The sequence below is a fragment of the Pongo pygmaeus genome, chromosome 9, assembly GCF_028885625.2.
Source record: "Pongo pygmaeus isolate AG05252 chromosome 9, NHGRI_mPonPyg2-v2.0_pri, whole genome shotgun sequence".
Taxonomy (NCBI): domain Eukaryota; kingdom Metazoa; phylum Chordata; class Mammalia; order Primates; family Hominidae; genus Pongo; species Pongo pygmaeus.
In genome coordinates, this window is record NC_072382.2 from 113,788,038 (window position 1) to 113,808,732 (window position 20,695).

At 41.6% G+C, this 20,695-nt stretch overlaps 3 protein-coding genes across 10 annotated transcripts in view; 2 read left to right on the forward strand and 1 right to left on the reverse strand.

Annotated features, from left to right (window-relative positions):
• NKAPD1 (NKAP domain containing 1) overlaps window positions 1–6,865 on the forward strand; it is a 9,799-nt gene extending 2,934 nt beyond the window's left edge. For 4 of the 7 annotated variants that reach the window (XM_054440261.2, XM_063671419.1, XM_054440260.2 and 1 more), the window contains 4 exons: window positions 1,230–1,330; window positions 3,418–3,567; window positions 4,995–5,048; window positions 5,474–6,865. In XM_054440261.2, coding sequence (XP_054296236.1) covers window positions 1,230–1,330; window positions 3,418–3,567; window positions 4,995–5,048; window positions 5,474–5,981 — 813 coding nt within the window. In that variant the 3' untranslated portion in view covers window positions 5,982–6,865. The remainder of the gene's footprint in view (window positions 1–1,229; window positions 1,331–3,417; window positions 3,568–4,994; window positions 5,049–5,473) is intronic. The other 3 variants (XM_054440264.2, XM_063671420.1, XM_054440262.2) reach the window with 1 other exon arrangement.
• A 1,286-nt stretch (window positions 6,866–8,151) lies between these two features.
• Window positions 8,152–9,777, reverse strand: TIMM8B (translocase of inner mitochondrial membrane 8 homolog B). Its single transcript, XM_054440267.2, has 2 exons — window positions 9,649–9,777; window positions 8,152–8,469 (listed from the first exon to the last, which is right to left on the reverse strand). Exons 1-2 carry the CDS (start codon window positions 9,775–9,777, stop codon window positions 8,302–8,304), a joined length of 297 nt encoding a protein of 98 aa, XP_054296242.2. The 3' UTR covers window positions 8,152–8,301.
• Window positions 9,724–18,787, forward strand: SDHD (succinate dehydrogenase complex subunit D). Of its 2 annotated transcripts, XM_054440265.2 has the most exons (4): window positions 9,724–9,968; window positions 10,864–10,980; window positions 11,886–12,030; window positions 17,816–18,787. In XM_054440265.2, exons 1-4 carry the CDS (start codon window positions 9,917–9,919, stop codon window positions 17,979–17,981), a joined length of 480 nt encoding a protein of 159 aa, XP_054296240.1. In that variant the 5' UTR covers window positions 9,724–9,916; the 3' UTR covers window positions 17,982–18,787. The 2 variants fall into 2 exon arrangements, with proteins under 2 accessions (XP_054296240.1, XP_054296241.1); XM_054440266.2 differs by lacking the exon at window positions 11,886–12,030 and having other exon boundaries at window positions 9,835–9,968; window positions 17,816–17,904.
• The last annotated feature ends 1,908 nt before the right edge of the window (window positions 18,788–20,695 follow it).

Sequence of the window (20,695 nt, forward strand, 5' to 3'; positions counted from 1 at the left end):
TAAAGGTTTCGGGATTATTGATGTTTAAGTTGATGATAAGAGGTCATGAGAGTAGATGAGGTCACCTAGGAGAGCACATATAATGAAAAGAGGGCCAAGGCCCCTGGTTTAGTTTTCTTCAGTAAACTGTACTACTTTTGGTTTGATCATATTATTATTATCATATCACCTGATTCTTAAAATTATGGGCGAGGGTAAAACTGTTACCCAAGCTGCCTATGCAATTATGTTAACCTGCCCCTAGTTATGTAGTAAGCTTAGATTTAAAATGGTAGCTAGAAAAAGATAAATCTAGCACAGATCTAATGAAATTATGCAGGAAGACTTAGAAATAAAATGTGTTCTTGTTGTTTGGGTAATCACATTCTGCTTTTCAAGAAATTCTCTAGCAGCCATACTGATTATTTTATTTTATTTTATTTTTGACAAAAATTATAACGTTACCAGAAGAGATTTAGCTTAGGGAGTTTAAAGACCTGTCCTTACTAGTTTTTTGACTTTGTTAAAATCTCTGAGCTTTTGTTTCTTTACAGTAAAATGTAATAATGGTAGCTGCTTTATTTTCCTCATGAGATTGCTTAAGGTTCAATTGAGATGATATAATTAAAATTACATTGCATTTTGGAAATGTGGCATTATCATTTTCTAATCGCAGCATAATTGCAAAATTGGTAAGGTGATGTTTGTCTATGCAGGGGTTTAAAAATTCTATTGGGGAAGAATTCCACATATTTGAGATTTACTGGATTGGACTGTTCAGCCACTTTCTAGAGAAACCAATTTGTTTTCCAGGTTCCTGATCATAGCCCAGTCTGTAGTCCAATAATTAGTCAGATTGTATTTTCAGCTAGTTGCTTTTTTTTTTTTTTTTTTTTTTTGACACGGAGTGTCACTCCATTGCCCAGGCTGGAGTGTAGTGGCGCAATCTTGGCTCACTGCAACCTCCGTCTCCAGGGTTCAAGTGATTCTCCTGCCTCAGCCTCCTGAGTAGCTGGGATTACAGGTGCATGCTACCACGCCTGGCTAATTTTTGTATTTTTATTAGAGACGGGGTTTCACCATGTTGGTTAGGCTGGTGTCAAACTCTTGACCTCATGATCTGCCTGCTTTGGCCTCCCAAAGTGCTGGGATTACAGGTGTGAGCCACTGCGCCTGGCCAATTAGTTACTTTTCTGTAATGTAAAATTATTTTTAGTAACTTATTTTTATTTCCTTTTTAAAAATTCTAGATTCAGGAGGAATCAGATATGTGGAAAATAAGAGAACTGGAAAAACAGATGGAAGATGCTTACCGGGGGACCAAAAGGAAAATGCTACCCAGCAGTTCAAGGTGAAGTTGCAGCTCTGAGAACTGAAATAATTCTCATCTTTTTCAGAATCATCAACTTTTGTTTAAAAATACTTTGGTATATTAAGGATAAATTCAGTTCTGTGAGTCCTTAAGCCTTCCCTCTTTCGTAAATCTAGACCCAGGCATAAAGATAATGGCTGTGATGCATATGGCCCCACTCTTTGTACTTATTTACAATGGAGGGTTAAAAAATTCTACCTGAACAGTTATGAATGTGTAGGGTTCTGTGGATTCTAACCTTACCTGATAGCTTTTAACTGAAGATTTTCTACTGGAATCTTGTGGTCACTAAGCTGATCAGTCATTCAATTTTCTATTAATCTTTCATTCTTTTAGGCTTTTCTTTTTGTAGCTGGAACTGCAGGTGCATGCCACTATGCTTAGCTATTTTTTTTTTGTTTTGTAGAGGTGGTGTCTTGCTGTGTTCCCCGGGGTGGTATAGAATCCTGGGCTTATGCAGTCCTCCCACCTCAACCTCCCAGTGTTGGGATTATAAGCATGAGCCACTTGCCTGGCCTCAGACTTTTCTTCACCCTGTCTATTCACCCTCTTCACCAGATCAACAGCCTTTTCACATTACCTTAATAGCTTGAGTGTAAATATGAAGGATTATGCAGGCTTAGTTGTCTTCCTTGTGGAGAGGCCTAGGAATGCTTGAATAATTGGGAACATCCTTACATGCTTGTGAGTGTAAGAGCTACATATATAAGAAATACTTAAACTCTTTAGGAGCAGGGCTTGTGATTTTCTCATTTGCTGCTATATTCCTGCCAGCTAGACCAGTGCCTGGTACATAGGAGGCCCTTACAATTTTTTTTCTTTTTTTTTTTTTTTGAGACGGAGTTTCACTTTTGTTACCCAGGCTGGAGTGCAATGGTGTGGTCTTGGCTCACTGCAACCTCCGCCTCCTGGATTCAGGCAGTTCTTCTGCCTCAGCCTCCCAATCAGCTGGGATTACAGGCACCTGCCACCACGCCCGGCTAATTTTTGTATTTTTAGTAGAGACAGGGTTTCACCATGTTGGCCAGGCTGGTCTCGAACTCCTGAGCTCAAAGTGATCCACCCACCTTGGCCTCCCAAAGTGCTGGGATTACAGGTGTGAGCCACTGGGCCTGGCCCCTTAAAAATTTTTGATAACTGATTAGCAGCTTACTGGCTAGTTAGTAGAAATGGTAAACAGAAGCTGGATCAGTGGTTCTCAACTTTTTTCCTACTCCAGTATTCCCATGGGTTAGACCTTGTTCCCACTGTTATTGGGACCTCTCTATAGTAAGTTGCTGGTTTGCACAGAGGGAAGTGTATTTCAGAATCTCTAGGGTAGTTTGAAGTGTCCCTAGCTATGATTATGTTCTGCTTCCCTCTTTGCATGCCCTCCTAGTTGAGAATCAGCGAGTGAACTATCACATGACACAGTCCAGAGTTGATTTCATCTCTCTATGCTTTGCAATAGGATGGGTACTAATTTTTTTCTTTTTTTCTTTTTTTTTTTCCTGAGACGGAGTCTCACTCTGTTGCCCAGGCTGGAGTACAATAGCATGATCTGGGCTCACTGCAACCTGTGCCTCCCCGGGTTCAGGCAATTTTCCTGCCTAAGCCTCCCAAGTAGCTGGGACTATAGGCGTGTGCCACCACACCTGACTACTTTTTTTGTATTTTTAGCAGAGACAGGGTTTCACCATGTCCCCCAGGCTGGTCTTGAACTCCTGACCTCAAGTGATCCACTCGCCCCAGCCTCCCAAAGTGCTGGGATTACAGGCATGAGCCACTACACCTGGCCTGGTCAGATTTTTTTCCACTGGACTTTACAAATGTACAGAGAGGAACAGATAATCAAAGTGCTGGGATTACAGGCATGAGCCACTGCACTAGGCCTGGTCAGATTTCTTCCACTGGACTTTACAGATGTATGGAGAGGAGCAGATAATGTCTTTACCTTTTTTTTTTTAAACAGTATCATGTTGTTTCCTCCCCCCTCAGCTTGTTCCATGAGTTTTGTGCATGATGTTCCATAAAGTAAACTCACAGATTGTTTTTACATCTAAAAGTTCTTCTGCTTTCTCTTTTAGCCGGATGCGCAGTGATGGTTTTGATGAAGAAAGTCAAAGAGACTATTGGAGGCCAAAGAATGAAATTTCTGGGACACTGGAAGATGATTTTCTTAAAGCTAAATCCTGGAACAAAAAGTTCTATGATTATGAAGCAAACATGCCAGACAGGTTTGTGATTAATTCCTGTGAGCATTAATGTTTGGCCTGAGAACATGTACTTATCAAAATTAATTGTCCCCACAAAAAACTCGTGTACAAAAGTTCATACCAGCATTATTAATAATGGCCCCAAAAAATAATGGCCAAGTAATCCAAATGTCTGTCAACTGATGAATGGGTAAACAAAATGTGATATATCCATACAATGGAATATTACTTGGCAGTAAAAGAAATGAAGTACAGATACATGTTACAACGTGGATAAACCTTGAAAACATTATGCTAAGTGAGAAGAAAGAAGCCAAGTCACAAAAGACCACATATTGTATGATTCTATTTATGTACTATGTCCATACATAACTGTATGATTCCATTTATGTGGTAGGCAGTTCCATAGAGACAGAAGGTAGATTAGTGATTGCCCTGGGCTGGAGGCACTACACTTTCAATTCCATGATATGTGAATTATACTTCATAAAGTTGTTATTTTAAAAAAATAGGCCAGGTGCAGTGGCTCATGCCTGTAATCCCAGTACTTTGGGAGGCTGAGGCGGGCGGATCACGAGGTCAAGAGATTGAGACCATCCTAGCCAACATGGTGAAACCCTGTCTCTACTAAAAATACAAAAAGTAGCCGGGCGTGGTGGCATGCGCCTGTAGTCCCAGCTACTCGGGAGGCTGAGGCAGGAGAATCGCTTGAACCCAGGAGGTGGAGGTTGCAGTTGAGCTGAGATTGCACCACTGCACTCCAGCCTGGCAACTGAGTGAGACTCTGTCTCAAGAAAAAAAGAAAAATAAAAAAATAAGGCTCGGCGCGGTGGCTCATGCTTGTAATCCCAGCACTTTGGGAGGCCAAAGCGGGCAGATCATAAGATCAGGAGTTTGAGACCAGCCTGGCCAACATAATGAAACCCCATCTCTACTAAAAATACAAAAATTAGCCAGGCATGGTGGCATGTGCCTGTAGTCCCAGCTACTCGGGAGGCTGAGGCAGGAGAATCACTTGAAATCGGGAAGTGGAGGTTGCAGTGAGCTGAGATCACGCCACTGCACTCCTGCCTGGGCAACAGAGTAAGACTCCATCTCAAAAAAAAAAAAAAAATTGTCCCCATGTAGACAGCATGATATTATGAAGTGTTTTTGGAAAAGTGCTTCACAGCTAAAGAGCAGAGTGTAAGAGTTCGTTAGTGTTTCTTAAGGAAAGCAATGGCAAGTTCTCTTACAAATCGACAAAATGATCTTGTATGTCTGAAGTAATAGTGTACAGTACAGGAAATGTAGCTGTTATTGAGCTATAATGGGGGCTTGGTTCTACCATATCTCTATTTTGTGTTTATGTTTCTGTATGCATGTACTCCAAAGTCTTTCTAATGTTGCTTTAATTTCCAAAAATGTATGCATTGCTTTAACAATACATGTGATGTGTCATATTACAGATGGGGTCACAGTGGTTATAAAGAGTTATACCCTGAAGAATTTGAAACAGACAGGTAAGGAAAATAGACTTACTGAAAGAAACTAAGATGGTACAAAATCTGTATTATAAATTGATTTCCTAACTTTTACAAAGAATATACTTGCCAAAAAAAATGTAGCTAAAGAAACAATAGGTGATTTAGTTAGGAGGTGATCCCTGTTTTCCCATTCTCTGGTTGATGTTTGGCATGTCTGTAAGCATTTTGGTTTTTATATATAGTATTCCATACAGTAACTCAGCATGGCAGCTTAGAATTTTTATCTTCATTTTAAAGATGAGGAAACAACTCAATGAGAATATTAAAGTGTTAAAGTATATGTTAAAGTGCTTATTTAAAATTCAGATGTTAACCTCAATTTTTTAATCTAGAATGCATAATAGTAAAATAATATGCTTTTTTTTTTACATAAAAGCTTCTATTTTTTACTTTTTTATTAGTAGTGATCAGCAAGATATTACCAACGGGAAGAAAACATCTCCCCAGGTAAAGTCATCTACCCATGAATCCCGCAAACACAAGAAGTCAAAGAAATCCCACAAAAAAAAGCAGAAAAAAAGGTCACACAAAAAACAGAAGAAAAGCAAAAAGGAAGCTACAGATATAACAGCAGATTCCTCGAGTGAGTTCTCAGAAGAAACTGGGGCTTCTGGTACAAGGAAAAGGAAACAACCACATAAGCGCAAGAAAAAATCCAGGAAAAAGTCTCTCAAAAAACCTGCTTTATTCTTAGAGGCAGAAAGTAACACTTCACATTCAGATGATTCAGCATCCAGCAGTTCTGAGGAAAGTGAGGAAAGAGACACTAAGAAAACCAAAAGGAAAAAGAGAGAGAAGAAAGTCCATACCTCTGTAGCCAACAATGAAATACAGGAGAGGACAAACAAACGCACAAATTGGAAAGTAGCTACAGATGAAAGGTCTGCTGAGAGCTCAGAGGATGACTAAATGGGAAATACTATTGTTTTCCACATGACTGTGGATATTTACAGTTCTTACTCCTTGTGGTTTTTCCAGTGACTCTTGTTCAGCACGGGGCCTGAGGTCAGAGCTATCTTGTGCCATCTGTATGTTCTGACAGACTTCTTGTCTTCTATTTTGGTGTTAAGCTTGATCCCCTTTTCTTGTTAAAAGGGAATCTGGTATTTTGTTATGAAGGTTTCTTGAAGAGATTATTTTTTTGCAATTAATTATGTTTAGTGTAGAGTGCATATACAGCAAATTAAAGGACCCAGAAAGCTGGATCCAATAGTGACCTGGGTACACCAATCGGAATATTGAATTTGGGGAAGTCAAGGGCTGGGATCAAGAGGTGGATTGGAACTAATGCCATGTAGGATGGTATGACAAGGCAACACTATATTGCTCTCTGTTTATATAGCAGGTGTCACAACTGACTTGTCTTTAGCCTTGGTGCTTTGATCCTTCTATATTTTGACCCCATAGGTGTGGTCCGGTTTACTTAATCAGGACATGGGCCTAAGAACAAACCTTTTCCCTTCATGATAACATCCATAGACAACTTATTAGAAGGGACTAGAGTTTCTGCAAATTTCCCTGCTGGACGGGGCCTACAGCTATACTTAGTATACGCCTAAACATGGTAATTGGATATTAAATGGTTTTTTAGTTCCATTGCTGTATATTTGCCTAAATGGACTTGTGTTCAAATTATTTCTTCAGTTGTCATAGATAATCCTGTACCAAATGGGGAAGAATTAGGAAATAATCATGTTGTTTAATGGTACTCTGGATTCAGGGCAGCAACTGCCATTTAAATGTTGTCTTGTTCATTTCTAAATCTGTTAATGAAGTTTAGGTTTTCTCTGAAACTAAGTTGAATTATTTCCAAAATGAAACAGGCTTCTCAGGGACATATCCACTTCTTCCCAGTCTGCCTTTGGATTAAAGCACCAAGCAGAGACCACATTATTTCCCTTTGCTATACTGTGATCCTTAGTATGTTAATTCTTAAGAAACCAAAATATCACTGAAAGAAGGCTGGCAGAACACAAGTGCATTTTTTCACTATGGGAAGAAAGATCAAGTGACATATTATTTTTTCCTGGTTGTCACTTAATGGGCTGAGTAAAAAGCTTGAAAACTCAGACTTTTGGTCTTGGTTCTGCCACTCATTGGTTATGAGGAGGCCCAGAGCAGGTAAGTTCACCTTCCTGGCCTTACTTTCCTGATGTGTAATACGGAATTACTTCACAGTAGCATGACAGTATAAGACACCAGCAGTAGATACAACTATGATGACATTCCATGAGTTGGTATTTTTAGTTCTAACTGCTAAATTTGTTCTCTTTATGGGACAGATTTCTAATAAAGTGCTTGGTCTTAAAATACATGGTTGGACAGAGGTGCCCTATCCCTTAACTATGAGCAGGTGCTACCTTTTGGGATATTTATTTGAAATTTTAATACTTTGGTACTCAATTGTCAGTGTTCCATGGTGTGTATTTTCATTTTTGGGATTAGTGGGGGCCTAAAGGGAGAGGAATAGTCTCTAATTACTACCTCTTAACCTAAAGCAATTATTTTGTTCCTGGAGCAAGTTGAATCTTTGTTGGAAGGAGCTTTGGCCATATATTTTTTAGCATGCATTGTTTCTGTGCCCTGAAAGTACCTGAAAGGTTTTAAGCACAGACTCAGGAAAATGTGCCAGTAGAACAGGCCATCTCCAGGAAATTGGCTCTATTTGGGTCCTGACCTTCCCTTCCTCCCAAGTTAGCAGGCTTGTTCTTTCACAAGGAATACACATCTTGCCTTTTTTTTTTTTTTTTTGCCATGTTTTCCTTTTCTTGGTCATGTATAAGCAATAAAGCTGTTTTTTGTTCTTCATCTTTCTTAACCCCATATTTTCTTCTATGCCTTAGGCTTTGATGGTTTTTCCAACCCCCTTAATACGGCTTAGGGTGGTTTTTCTAAACCTACAATCCCCCATTTGCACTACTGGCCATGGAACATTTATTTCTAGTGTTCCTGCCAATCAGAGATCTCTATATTAAATTCTAAAATGGGATTAAAAGAAGAGTTGGAGAATTCACACTTATTGAGTAACTGATGTCATACAACCTGGAATTTCTGAATTCCAAATAAATAAATTTCACTCTTTGAACATTTCATCTTTTACTTTTTAGCACCAACAGACTTGATAACAGCCTGATGCTGATCTGACAGTGGGTTGACAGCCTTCCCCCACTGGCCCTTAAGTCTGCTTAATAACAAGTCCTTTGCTTCTGTCATTCTCCTGGGGGATGGCCTACTGCCCTCCTTTCTGTACAATCTGGGCAAACCGACTGGTGATGGCAAGAGTGGTGTCAATGAAGCGGTCTACACAGCTGGAGAGACAATTTTCAGTGCGAGAGTCTAGGCGATTCCCTGGCTTCTCCACACATTTATCCCAACATAACTCCATGAAGTGATGCACCTAAAAGGAAAGAAAAACAATAACCATTGGGTCTGCAGATAGGCCTAACTCTTGTTTATTAACTTCTCACTTTTTGACACCTGAAAAAACCATTCTTGAAATCAACCACGGAGTCACTTTGGGCTCTTCTCTTTCTTCATTTCCTAATTAGTCACCAATATTGATCCAGATCCTCGTCCCTACAGATTGTACATTCTCACATAGGACTAATAACATTTTATATTCCCCAAAGTAGCTAGCACCAGTGTGAACAAACTAGGGAACCAATTAATTTCCCCAAACTATTGCACTCATTTTATTCCAAACCTATCCCCTAGACAAGGTAATTGTTCCATTAACCTTTTGGGGGTTATGGATCCACTCCCCAGAAAAATGCACATACAGGCACAGAAATTATGTGCACTTTCATTAGAATGTTCAGGGCCCAAAGATTTCTAGCCAGGGTTCTTGCTGGTCATCCCAGCACCCTCTTCCTCCCATCCAAAAGGAAAAAAATAACCATTTTACCAAGAGCTTACTATTTGTGGGGCTGGGTGCTAAGAAATCAGTTCTCTCTAAGGTCCTCAAGGATAGCTGTCATCACCTCCCATTTAAGAGGCGTGATTATGTAGTCCAAGGTCATGTAGCCAGCAAGAAGTCAGGCCGCGTTAGAACCATGTCCGAAGGGCTCCAAACCCTTGTTCTAAATCCATAGTCTACAGCGACTACTTCAGAGTCCACCTTCCTCCGATAATGTTCTAGTCGTTTTCAAATACATTGTCGCATATGATCCTCACAATCCAGTGAGGCAGTGAGGTGAAGGCGAAACCAAAACCCACAGTGGATGAGTATCTTTTCTACGGGCACGTGGCCTGCAAGGAGTAGAGGGAGGATGAGAACCCACATCTTTCGAATGCCAGCCCAGTCATGTCGCCGGCTAACTAGGCTCCCGTACCCTTGCGTCGCCCAAATCTTCCCTGCTTTACACCTTTTCTTTTCTCCACGCTACGCTTACATATCCGGCACCTGAGCACTACCGGTCACCAGGGACAGGAGAGCCATGACTTGTCTTTCGTGAGGGGAATGGGATGCAGCCGGGATCGAGCACCAGTGAGCCGCCAGTGTACAGACCTCCGAGCGTGCCCAGGACCACCAAGGAAGGTGAAACTTCCTTTCCCTTTACCCTCCCCGTCCCCGCACCTGTGCAGTAAACTGCGCCTTCTGCTGCTCGGCGGCTACCAGGCGCTGCAACTCCGCTTCATCCGCTTCACCCAGCTCCGCCATTGTTCGCCTCAGGCTCGCCACCTTCCGACAACCGTGTTTGCGCATGCGCGACGGGTGTGTACCGCCTCTCGACTTCCGGTTCACTCAGCATTTCCCTCCTCCCTGTTTTGTTTCGTCGTCGTGGTGGGAATTGTCGCGTAAGTGCTTCCGGGTTGGTGGATGACCTTGAGCCCTCAGGAACGAGATGGCGGTTCTCTGGAGGCTGAGTGCCGTTTGCGGTGCCCAAGGAGGCCGAGGTGAGGGGTCTTCGCGCCCTGAGGTGCTTAGCGCAGCCTCCAGCCAGGGAAGGGGATGGAAGTGAGGACTCATCTGCCGGGTGGGAGATGTCTTGAGGAGAAGAAAATACCGAAATCACAGCAATGGCCACTGTAGTCTAGGGGTCCAGATGTTTACCCAAACGTATATTTCACTTGCTGTGAGCTGACGAGTTGACGGAATAATCAGAAAGAGAGCTCCCTCTGGAAGTTGCAGTCCTAATGAGGCTAATCCGCATAGCAGTTCTGTTTTCTCCCCGTTCACTGTCCCTAGAATGCTCCCCACTCGCTCCCACCCTGAGTCGGGAAAGAGGGTTAGGAGCTTGCCCATTTCTTCTGGAGTTGGTGTGTTTGGGTGTGGGAGTGGAGGGGGGATCAGTTCGAAAATCATTTAACCTGGGCATTTGTGTTACCTCAGGCACTGTAGTAATGCTAGGATACAAATGTGAAGAAAACATAGTTCCCGCCCTCAAAGAGCTTTCATTCTGATGAGGAAAACACTGTCATAGTAGTCCGGGCAAGATGAGGTCCTGAACTAGGAAAGTAGCACAAAGAAAAGAAGATTGTCTCAAGAACTGTTAAAGAGATATGCCAATAGGATTTGGCGATTGAATTTAGGGGAAAAGTCTCATGATTTCCAGGTTACTGAGTTAGGTTAAAGAATGCCTGAGGTGTCATTAAATAAAGTAGGGAACATGCAGATGTTCCCTAGTCTTAACTTCAAAGTAACCCCAGTGAAATAGATGCTATCTTCATTTTACAAATAAGATGATATCCCCTATTTATTGTTAAGTAGCTTACCTATGGTCATTTAGAAAGTTTGTCAGTCCTGTTAAAGGAGAGGTTCTTATGATCATCCTAATGATTCTTTCCTCAGCTCTGTTGCTGCGAACCCCAGTGGTCAGACCTGCTCATATCTCAGCATTTCTTCAGGACCGACCTATCCCAGAATGGTGTGGAGTGCAGCACATACACTTGTCACCGGGCCACCATTGTATGTTCTCTCCATCGCTGCTGCTTTCTGGGCTCTAGCCATCTTTACCTTCACTAATGGTCATGCCTTTAGCAGGACTTCCTACCTGTAGGGGGCTCTTGTGTCCAACTTTGTCAAATGAAGACCTAGTTTACACCTTTGGGCAGACAGTGCCATTATGGTTGAATGATGCCATTTATAATCATAGAAGACCTTCTAGCCTAAGTCTTTAAAAATTTTTTTCTTTTGTTTTCTTTTTTTTTTGGAGACAGAGTCTTGCTCTGTTGTGCAGGCTGGAGTGCAGTCGCGCAGTCTTGGCTCACTGCAACCTCCACCTTCTGAGTTCAAGCAATTCTCCTGCCGCCGCCTCCCGAGTAGCTGGGATTACAGGCGCCCACGACCACGCCCAGCTAAGTTTTGTACTTTTAGTAGAGACAGGTTTCACCGTGTTGGCCGGGCTGGTCTCAAACTCCTGACCTCCTCAAACTCCTGACCTCAGCTGACCTCAGCTGATCTGCCCACCTCAGCCTCCCAAAGTGCTGGGATTGCAGGCGTGAGCCACCACGTCCAGCCCACTAACTTACATTCATAAGGTATCTGTTCACTTCACTGAACCAAGACTGGCTTAATTCTGTAGCAATACAGCAATTCTGTATTTTATCCATCTTCTTGGATCTGTCTTCTAATCAATATGTAGGCATTGAGATACCCTTGTGCTAAAAGACTTCAAAAAACAGAGATAAAGACTTCAAAAAACAGAGATACCTTCTCTCTCAACTACTATTTTGATATTTTACTTCCTTTGTACTCAGAGTTATATCCTATATGTACACTGCCTGTCAGTTTGGGTTACTGTGTGGCATATGTTGAACATGAAAGATGTGTGTTTCTCACATCGACTTTTATGAATCTGGTCCTTTTTGTAGCTGGCTCCAAGGCTGCATCTCTCCACTGGACTAGCGAGAGGGTTGTCAGTGTTTTGCTCCTGGGTCTGCTTCCGGCTGCTTATTTGAATCCTTGCTCTGCGATGGACTATTCCCTGGCTGCAACCCTCACTCTTCATGGTCACTGGCAAGTATAGCAATTCCAAATATAGTTGTCTGCTCAGTTTGTTTGCTGTGAGCTTGTCTTATGTATTATATATGAGGGAGAAGTTGATTGAAATGCCCTAAATTTGTTGAAAACTTTAAAATATATATAAAATATGTATATGCCTAGATTTATATATCCGCCTGCCTATTCAATGTCTTTCAATTCGATTTCCGTGTCTAATAGCATTTTGAATGTAGCCTGTCAAACTGAGTTTCTGATCTCCCCTAATCTGTTCCTCCTGCACTCTTGCCCCGTCTGAACTAATGGCATTTCCAGTTTTCTCTTTGTTCAAATCTAAACCTGGTAAGCTCCAAACTTGGTCATTATCCTTGACTCTAGTAGTAGTCTCCTAGCTGGTCCCCATTTGTGTCCATTCCCAACACAGCAGACCCAGTGATCCTGTTAAAATGTTAATTAGAATAAGACATTCCCCTTCTCAAAACCCTATTTTGTCTCTTCATGTTACTCAAAGTCAGAATTCTTAGGGTTGTCTGTAGACTCTACATGATTGAACCACCTGTTTCTTCCCTCATTTTTAGCTGCTCTCTCTCTCACTCACACTGCCTTCCTTGAGATTCCTTGAACATGCCAGGGACATTCCAGCTCTCAGGGCTTCTCTTACTGCTTCTGCCTGAAACTCTTTTTCTAGCTATACACTTGGCTTGTTTCTTCATCTCCTTCAGGTCTTGAATGCCATTCTCTCAACAAAGCCTTCCCTAACCACTTATTCAAAATTGCAGTTTCTGTCCTGCCATTCCTTGTCTCTCTTGCTTGTTTTATTTTTCTCAATAGCACTTACTGCCTTCTAATATACTACATCATCTGTTTATTATTTTATATAGTAATTGCTTCCTTGCATTTTATCACCCAAATGTATATCCCTAAATAGTATAGTTTATTCTTGCCTCTTAAAAAAAAAAAAAGAGATGTATATGGGTGGATTATTTTGTTATTTTTACTGTATTTGTTTGCTGTTGTGCCTCTAGAGCCTAGAACTACTCTCTGGTATGTGACGTATAGCACTCAGTAAATACTTGCTGAATGAATGAGTATCCAGCATCTGTTTGTTTGTTTGTCTATTTATTTATTTATTTATTTTTTGAGACAGAGTCTTGCTCTGTTGCCCAGGCTGGAGTGCAATGGTGTGATCTCAGCTCACCACGACCTCTGCCTCCCAGGTTCAAGCGATTTTCCCTGCCTCAGCCTCCCAAGTAGCTGGGATTACAGGCGCGCACCACCACATCCAGCTAATTTTTTTGTATTTTTAGTAGAGACGGGGTTTTGCCATGTTGGCCAGGCTGGTCTGGAACTCCTGACCTCAGGTGATCTGCCCGCTTCAGCCTCCTAAAGTGGTAGGATTACAGGCGTGGGCCACCATGTCCGGCCCAGCTTTTGTTTATTTTATCTGGTATAGTTTATATGACTTTCTACGTTAATGAACCTTCTAAAATGAGGGTAAATGACAGGTTGGGTTCCTTGAGTTGTTCGTTTTAAGTTTTGCAGGGACAATATGTTGTCATTGTGGGGAGTTGGGAGGCACTTTCGGATTGTTGAAACTGGAAGTACTTTGAAGAGTATCTTAACCAACTCTTTTATTTTACAAATTTGGAAACTAAGACCCAGGGAGGTTAAGTGACTTGTCAGAATCATTTTCTAGCTAGTGTTAAAGATTTTTTTTTTCTTTTTTTTTTGGGACGGAGTCTAACTCTCGCCCAGGCTGGATGGAGTGCAGTGGCGCGATCTTGGTTCACTGCAACCTCTGCCTCCTGGGTTCAAGCAATTCTCATGCCTCAGCCTCCCAAGTAGCTGGGATTACAGGCATGCGCCAGCACGCCTGGCTCAGTTTTGTATTTTAAATCGAGACGGGGTTTCACCATGTTGGCCAGGCTGGTCTTGGACCCCTGACCTCAAGTGATCCTCCCACCTTGGCCTCCCAAAGTGCTGGGATTATAGGTGTGAACCACTGTGCCCAGCCTAAAGGGCTTTTAATTATCTGGTTTTGTAGGACTGGTTAGGAGAATGAGTTGTTGTTGATGTTGTTTTTTAACCACATAGATCTTTCCAAATAAAAGATTCCAGTTGCATATGAAATATTAGATCACAAGTACAGTAAGTAATATTTCTCTAACATATCATCCCTCTTGAAGGAGCTGTCTATAATGTGCTCCACTTCCTCAACACTGAGTCTTTTTTAGCCTGTATTAATTGGGGTCTTATCCCAACTATATAACTTAGGTTATTCTTACCAAGGGCACTGAAGGCCTTCATCTTTCCAAATCCGGTTGTCTATTCTCTACCCTCCACTTCCTTGAAGTCTCAGCAGCCTTCAACTTAATTAACAATTCTCCCTGTAAGTCACTTTTCTTTGGCTTTCCAGATGCATAGAAGTCTCCTCTGCCAGATCCTTCTCCTCTTGTCTGACCTTGAGATGACAAAATCTCCAGGGCTGAGTCATGGCCTTCTTAATTTCTCCATCTGTACCCTTTTTTAGGTGAGCTCAGATCTGACCTGTTTTTCTGAGCTTCAGACTTGTTTATCTGATTGTCTAATTGACATCCACTTGGATGTCTGATAGTTATCCTAGATCTAACATTGGCCAAATCACTCTTTTTTCCCCCCAAATCTCCCTTGATTTCTCCTTTAAAACCCCCTTCTCAGTTAAAGCTATGTTCAAACTAAAATTCTTAGGAGTCATTCTAGATATTTCTTTTTGTTCTTACCCCACTTATTCCATCAGTTCTGTTCTTTCTTTAAAAAATAGTCTGAATCGGCCAGGCGTGGTCTCACGCCTGTAATCCTAGCACTTTGGGAGGCCGAGGCGGGCAGATCATGAGGTCAGAAGTTTGAGACCAGCCTGGCCAATATGGTGAAACCTTGTCTCTACTAATAATACAAAAATTAAGCTGGGCATGGTGGCACACACCTTTAGTCCCAGCTACTTGGGAGACTGAGGCAGAAGAATCGCTGGAACCCAGGAGGCGGAGGTTGTAGTGAGCCGAGATCATGCCACTGCACTCCAGCGTGGGTGACAGAGTGAGACTCTGTCTCAGAAAAACAAAACTCTGAATCGGGGTGGGGGGGAAGGGGAGGGAGAGCATTAGGATAAATACCTAATGTATGCGGAGCTTAAACCCTAGATGATGGGTTGATAGGTGCAGCAAACCACCATGGCACATGTATACCTGTGTAACAAACCTGCACGTTCAGCACAGGTATCCCAGAATTTAAAGTAAAAGAAGAAAAAAAAAGGAAAATGGACATTATTAGAAAAAAAAATAGTCTGAATTGTCACTTTACACCCTGTCACCAGCCTAGGTTAAGCCAACAGTCTCACCTAGGCTACTTCGGTTGCCTTCTAACTAGTTTCCTGTTCAGTTGTTGCTCTTTCCCCCACCCACTCTGTTCATTCATCACACTACAGCCATAGTGACCTTTTTAAAACGTAAAAATATATTCCTCCAAAGTAGATATACAAATGGCCAATAAGCACATGAGAAATTGCTCAGCATCATTTGTCATTAGAGAAATGCAAATCAACACCACAATGAGATGCCACCTGACACCCCATTAGGATGGCTGTAATAAAAGATGGACAGTTTTAAGTGTTCCTGACGACTTGGAGAAATTGGAACCCTCGTGGTTCTGCTGGGAATATAAAACGTTTCAATCACTTTGGAAAAGCAGTTACAACAAAAAGTTAACCTTAGAGTTACCATCTGACTCAGCAATCTACTTTTAGGTGTATACCCAAGAGAATTGAAAACATGTCCACACAAAAAACTTGTACAGGAATGATCATAGCGGCATTATTTATAATAGCCAAAGAGTGGAAACAATCCAAATGTCTGTCAGCAGATGAATAGCTAAACAAAATATGGTGTATTCATACAATAGAATATTCAGCCATACAAAGGAGTGATGTATTGATAAATGCTATGACATGGATGAACACTGAAAACATTATGCTAAGTTGACACAAAGGCCATATATTGTATGGCTTTTTTTTTTTTTTTTTTTTTGAGACAGAGTTTTGCTCTCGTCGCTAAGGCTGGAGTGCAGTGGTGCAATTTGGCTCAGCATGATCTCGGCTCGACACAATCTCAGCTTACTGCAACCTCCGCCTCTTGGGTTCAAGCGATTCTCCTGCCTCAGCCTCCCGAGTAGCTGGCATTACAGGCACGTGCCACCATGCCTGGCTAATTTTGTATTTTTTGTAGAGACGGGGTTTCTCCTTGTTGGTCAGGCTGGTCTCGAATTCCCAACCTCAGGTGATCCGCCCGCCTCACCCTCCCAAAGTGCTGGGATTACAGGTGTGAGCCACCATGCCCAGTGGTGTATGGGTTCTTTTATATGAAATGTCTAGAACAGGCAAATCCATAGAGACAGAAAGTAAATTTGTAGTTGGGTAGTGGGCTAATAGGTAGAGGGTTTCTTTTTGGGGTAATGAGAATGTTCTGGAATTAAATAATGATGATTGCACAACTCCATAAACTAAAAACCACTGGATTATATACTAAAAAGGGTGAATTTTTTTTATGGCATTTTACTTACATTTCAATAAAACTGTTATAAAAATAGTAAAATTAAGTCACTCCTAACCTCAGGCACTCCCTGCTTAAAACGTATCAGTGGTTTCCTATCATATTTCATATAAAATTCAGATACCTTATCATGCCCTTCAAGACCCTATGCAACCAACCCCTGCCTTCCTCTGATCTCTGCTTCACCCCTGTGCTCCAGCCACACAAGTCTTACTATTCATTAGAGACGCCACTTTGGTTTGGATGTTCTCATTCATGTCTTCCTTTCTAAAGTGTTTCTTCCCAGTACATATGTATTTACTTTTTCCTTCTCATTCACTAGTATATTCCATAAGGGCAGGGATGCTGTCTCACTTATTATACTCCCAACATTTATGGCAGATTCTGGCACATGATATCTACTTAATAAATTCTTTTTGAATTAATTAAAAATACTGTAGAGTTTTAGTTATTTTTAGTTATTGAGGTGAAAGGATCACTTGCAGCCAAGAGTTCAAGACCAGCCTGGGCATCATAGTGAGACTGCATCTTTAAAGAAATAAAAAACAGGCCAGGCGTGGTAGCTCACACCTGTAATCCCAACACTTTGGGAGGCTGAGGCGGGCAGATCACAAGGTCAGGAGTTCAAGACCAGCCTGGCCAATATGGTGAAACCCTGACTCTACTAAAAATACAAAAATTAGCTGGGTGTGGTGGCGGGCACCTGTAGCCACAGCTACTTGGGAGGCTGAGGCAGGAAAATCACTTGAACCCGGGAGGCGGAGGTTGTAGTGAGCTGAGATCGTGCCACTGCACTCCAGCCTGGGCGAAAGAGCGAGACTCTGTCTCAAAAAAAAAAAAAAATAAATGAAATAAAAAACAATTAGCCAGGCATGGAGGCATGCTCCTGTAGTCCCGGCTACTTGGGAGGCTGAGGCAGGAGGATCACTTGAGCTCAGGAGTTCGAGGCTGTAGTGAGCTATGATCAGGCCACTGCACTCCAGCATGGGCAACAGAATAAGACTTTGTCTCTAAAAAAAAGTCACTAGAAATAGACTTACTGACATACACACGCAAAAGGCTATACAGAATCCCCTAAAGAAGCAAACAGTGACAGTGGAGTGGCAAATGGAGACATTGCATTTGAACTTGACAGATCGTTTTTTTGCAGCCAAGTTATCTGTATAGTCTTCTAATTTCACTGTGGTTTTTCATTGATGTTATGATTTTTTCTTTTTCTTTAGGGGCCTTGGACAAGTTGTTACTGACTATGTTCATGGGGATGCCTCGCAGAAAGCTGCCAAGGCAGGGCTTTTGGCACTTTCAGCTTTAACCTTTGCTGGGCTTTGCTATTTCAACTATCACGATGTGGGCATCTGCAAAGCTGTTGCCATGCTGTGGAAGCTCTGACCTTTCTGACTTCATACTTTGAAGAACTGATGTATGCCTCTTTGCCTCTGCTTTGTCATGCCATTAAGCTCGCAATAAGGAAGAAATAACAGATAAGCCCATTGGTGGACAGCCTTCTTCTCATAATCACAAGATTATTTTCAGAATTTAATCTTTGAGGAAAAGGTTTGAGAGGAATTATATCTAAGATGTGAGACTGAGTTCTGTATTCTCGTGAGTTAATGGGGTTGCCTCCCAGCTTCTTATAAGACTCACAGTATAACTAAACATGATATATCAGCTTTTGCCTTTTAATTTATTAATCTCTTAAAGAGAATCCAGCTTTATTACGATTAGTATATGATCAAACTTCCATATTTGCCTTGGGAATAATGGACAAAGGGAAATACTGTTAATTCATGAATAAAAACTTTGCAGAAAATTAGACAGTGTTTAATTTTCGAAAACTTCCCTCTCTAGTCAGTAGATACCACCTACTGATGGTTACATATACTAGGGAAATTTTAAAATTAGGAAATGCTGATATCTCATATTATAAATTTCTAAATCCTAGGAAGAAACGCTTGGAGTGCTTCTGAATATACAGAAGTTCCATTTAAGGGCAAGTTTCCCCGTAGACGTATCAAAATGCTACCAATTGTAAACTGAGATTTAATTCTCAAATGTATTCTACTTGTTTTAAAACAATCTGTCCACAAATATAAAACTGTAAGTAATAAATTGTTATTTTCGCACAATGGGAATCTCTAATGTGAAAATGTATTCTATGAAAATAATTTTTTTAAATAAAATGTTGTATAATAAAAGTGTCTTCTACGCTTTTATGTATTAGCTATCAGTAGTTTTATTCATTAGAATTAGGTGTCTGTTGCATCCACAGCATGAAAACAAAATTGGGTGTTTTTTTTTTTTTTGAGACGGAGTCGCACTCTGTCACCCAGGTTGGAGTGCAGTGGCGTGATCTCGGAGCACTGCAAGCTCCACCTCCCAGATTCATGTCATTCTCCTGCCTCAGCCTCCCGAGTAACTAGGATTACAGGCACCCGCCACCATGCCCAGCTAATATTTTGTATTTTCAGTGGACATGGGGTTTCACTGTGTTAACCAGGATGGTCTCGATCTCCTGACCTCGTGATCCACCCATCTTGGCCTCTAAGAGTGCTGGGATTACAGGCATGAGCCACCCCGCCAGCCAAAATTGAGTGTTTAAATTTCCTGGGGCTTAACAGTTAGGTAAATCAGACACAAAGTACTGGAAAATAAAAAGGACTTACATGTAATAGGCAGAAATATACCAAGTGTATAAGTAATTTGGTATAAATAGAGTATAAGATTTAATATTTAAGTAGGAATAAGAACTATGTCCAGATTATGGTGTTCTGTGAATACCAGCCTTTGGAATTCAGATTATATTCTATGTGTATTTAGTCTGGTCTAAGAGTTGAGTGTAAGGCATGATGCTGTCTTCTATCAATATAGAGTAACTGGGACTAAGCACATTTTACTCACCAAGGACCTTACTGGGAAGCTGAGGCAAAGGAAGAGTATGTGTTTATGAATGTGTACTAGGGGTTAAAGACGTGCTCTCCTTAATGTGCCTGTGGTCTTGTAGGAGACTCAAGTGTACATTAGGGTTTAGGAAGAGGTGATTAATTCTGTTTCGGGTTTCAAAAGGGGGTGATGCCTGAATAACAGTGGCACACCAACAGATAGTGGTGGTGGGACCAGTCCACCCTGGTGGGAGAGAATATATAAACAATATTCTGACATTGTTTAGAATTGCTGATGCTTGATGATGATAAAAAACAAATGGACTAAAAGTCAATTTTATTGTTTTAAAATTCTCTATAGACAATGGATCCCCTCCCTACCTTGTAGTGTCATTCCTTCCCTCCCCTAGCCCTCAGTATACTGCTGCTGTAGAGTGGAGTGATGAAATGGAGTCTTCCATAAAGTCAAAATGGGGATGGCAGTGACTCTTTATAATATGGGAATCCGTAGCTATCTCCAATACCGTCAGATCTAATACCATCAGATCCTAGATAAACAAGGCTGTCTAGTGCTAATAAGCTTCATTAGATGGTGAACGAAGTTGGAGTGGAGGCTGGTTGGGCACTGTCTGCCCCATGTCCCTGCTGGTTTGGTCATTAGGATGGAGCTGAGCTGTCTTTGGGAAGTCAGTAGGTTGCTGTGAGCTGCTGGAAAATGAGGCAAGATTCCGGAAAGGTGCTGTGGCTCATGCCTGTAATCCCAGCACTTTGGGAGGCTGAGGCAGTAGGATTGCTTGAGGCCAGGAGTTTAAAACCAGCGTGGGCAACATAGCAAGACCCTGTCTCTACAAAAATACGATAAAACAAAAAAAAGATTAGCCAGGCATCACTAGCAGTGGCATGTGTCTGTAGTTCTAGCTACTTGGGAGGCCGAGGTGGCAGAATTGTTTGAGCCCAGGAGTTTGAGGTTACAATGAGCTATGATCATACCACCGCACTCCAGCTTAGGTGACAGAGTGAGACCTTGTCTCTTTAAAAAAAAAAAAAAAATCCAAGGGCTAACAGCAATAGCAGTTTCTGATGGTAAGCAGGACATGATCAGAACTGTGCTTTAGAAATAATTTGGGTACCATTAGGTGGGTTAATAAGCTAGAGGCAGAAGGACATGTGAGGGGATAGAGACAGAATAAAGGGCCTGAATTTTGAGAGTAGCAGTGGAAGTAG